The sequence below is a fragment of the Microtus ochrogaster genome, chromosome 19 (genome assembly GCF_000317375.1).
Source record: "Microtus ochrogaster isolate Prairie Vole_2 chromosome 19, MicOch1.0, whole genome shotgun sequence".
NCBI classification, from domain to species: Eukaryota; Metazoa; Chordata; class Mammalia; order Rodentia; family Cricetidae; genus Microtus; species Microtus ochrogaster.
This window is the reverse complement of record NC_022021.1, coordinates 23108942-23110958: the sequence shown is the minus strand read 5'-3', so window position 1 is coordinate 23110958 and position 2017 is coordinate 23108942. Positions and strand designations below refer to the sequence as shown.

Below are 2017 nucleotides of genomic sequence, written 5' to 3'. Positions count from 1 at the left end.
GGACTTATTAGAGTGGCTTACAGGCTGTGGTTGGACTATTGCAACAGAGAAAGCCCATGAATCCGGTAATAATTCTGTCCATGAGGCTGGGTGTCCCAGATGGTCTGAGGTAAACTCAGGAATTTCAAAGAAGTAGGGTCTAGTGCCAGTAAAGGAATGGATTTGCCAGAGTGAAGGCAAGCAGATATGTCCTTCATGTCCTTTATATAGGCTGTCACAAGAAGGTGTGGCACAGATTTTAAGGTGGGTCTTTCCAGCTCAAATGATTCAGTCAAGAAAATCCCTTCAACCTGTGCCCAACAGCTTGGGTTTTAAGTTAATTCCAGATTCGTGACACCCAAAAATAGCTAAGTGGAAGAATTGTTAACATCTATTACGAATTTAGGAGCAATTTTCTTCCAGAAATTTGTCACAGAATTTCCTGTGATTGAATTAGTCTGAAAAGACTATTACAATGACTGACTCAGTTTGGAATTTTAAAATTTATGATCAAGATAATGAATGATGATCTTTCCTCACCCTTTACAAAAGACTTGTGGTATTGTCTCAAATGTCTAAGGCTTGTTTCAAATGTCTTTGCTTGTTTCCGCTATCAGATTAAAATTCCTTTTCTTTTTCTCTTTAACCTAAGTGTTGACAAGCAGAAGTGGTGTGATGTCTGTAGGAAACTCGTGGATCTGCATCACCAGGAAAAGAGATACCTAGAGGTTGGTTGGTGGCTTCTAAAGGCTGTGTGTGAAAGGGTTAGAAAAAGGCTTCATGTAGCTTAATACAAGTTAAAATTAAGATAGTGTGATATCAAAAATTTTGAGAAATAAATTACAGTGTTTTGGAAATTGAACTCCAATTTGTGATATCCTAGTTCTAACCTTTGATTCTGGTTTACGTTTACTAAGTGTGTGCCTGTGGGGTTTAGCAGCCATGTATTACAAACTGTGGGGCTGGGGTGTGCTCATCTGTCTCTTGTCTAAGTGACATTTCTGATAGAAGAACCCTGGGAATTTGCCCAACCCACTTTTTTTTTTGTTGTTGGAGTTCATATGGCATGGGATATTGTACTTTTGTTATTTTTTACATGTTAATGGATGAAATGATTTTGGTCTTTAGGTTAAACATTTTAAGTTTAAGGTAACTTAACTATTGAAATCTCCTTTTCAATAGGTGGCTCGGACATGGAGTAAACTGATAAAGACTCGGCGAGACGCCGGAGCAGACAAGCAAGAGCTTTACGAGCTGTGGGGAAAACTGACTCAGATGCTCGCTGAGGAGATAGAGGATCAGGATAATGAAACCCAGCAGATGGTATCAACTTGTTTATTCCTCGTGGTTGCCATCATGAAAATCAATACTTAATTCAGTTAACACTGTCCTCTTACTAACTTGAGTGTGATTTAACATCTTAGCAGTTACAGACTGAACACAACTTTGTGTATGTTTACCTGTTTAGTCATCACTTTGTTCTCGTGTTCAGAAAATGTTGTTGAGAATATACTGTATGCCAGGCAGTCTCCAAAGGGTTGAGGATTAAAACTGTTGGAAGAAGCTATTTGTCGGTTGTCAGTGTGCCACTCAGCCCTGTCACTGGGAAGGTTTACACTGGTGCACAGCTTCAAAGGTATCAGTAAGGAAGGTTAACGCTGGTGTACAGCTTCAAAGGTGTCAGTTGGCACTGAGTGTCTCTCTCCTGCTCTGTGTGTAGAGCAGGCAGGGCATCAGGGTCGGGAGCCCGTGTAGATCAGAGCTGTTCACCTGTGGTGCCTAGGATGAAAAGAGCCAAAGGATCCAGGATCCGCTGCAGGTACCTATCTTCCTTACACTGGGCCTCACTCCCTCAAGCTTCTGCCACCACCAAGTTCACTGCAGACTGGTGACCAAACCCTCAACACATGACCGACCTTTCAAGGATATTTTTAGATCCAATTATAACATGCAGTAGTAATGACTGTCTTGTACAAGAAGTTGTAGGAAAAATTTAGTAGTGATAAAATTGGGTAGCTCATCAATTTCTTTTTTTTTT

General features: G+C 40.6%; 1 protein-coding gene across 4 annotated transcripts in view; it reads left to right on the top strand.

Annotated features, from left to right (window-relative positions):
- Ttc37 (tetratricopeptide repeat domain 37) overlaps positions 1-2017 on the top strand; it is a 98583-nt gene that overhangs the window by 18243 nt on the left and 78323 nt on the right. For all 4 annotated transcript variants that reach the window (XM_005356551.3, XM_026783776.1, XM_026783778.1 and 1 more), the window contains 2 exons: positions 632-707; positions 1162-1302. In XM_005356551.3, coding sequence (XP_005356608.1) covers positions 632-707; positions 1162-1302 — 217 coding nt within the window. The remainder of the gene's footprint in view (positions 1-631; positions 708-1161; positions 1303-2017) is intronic.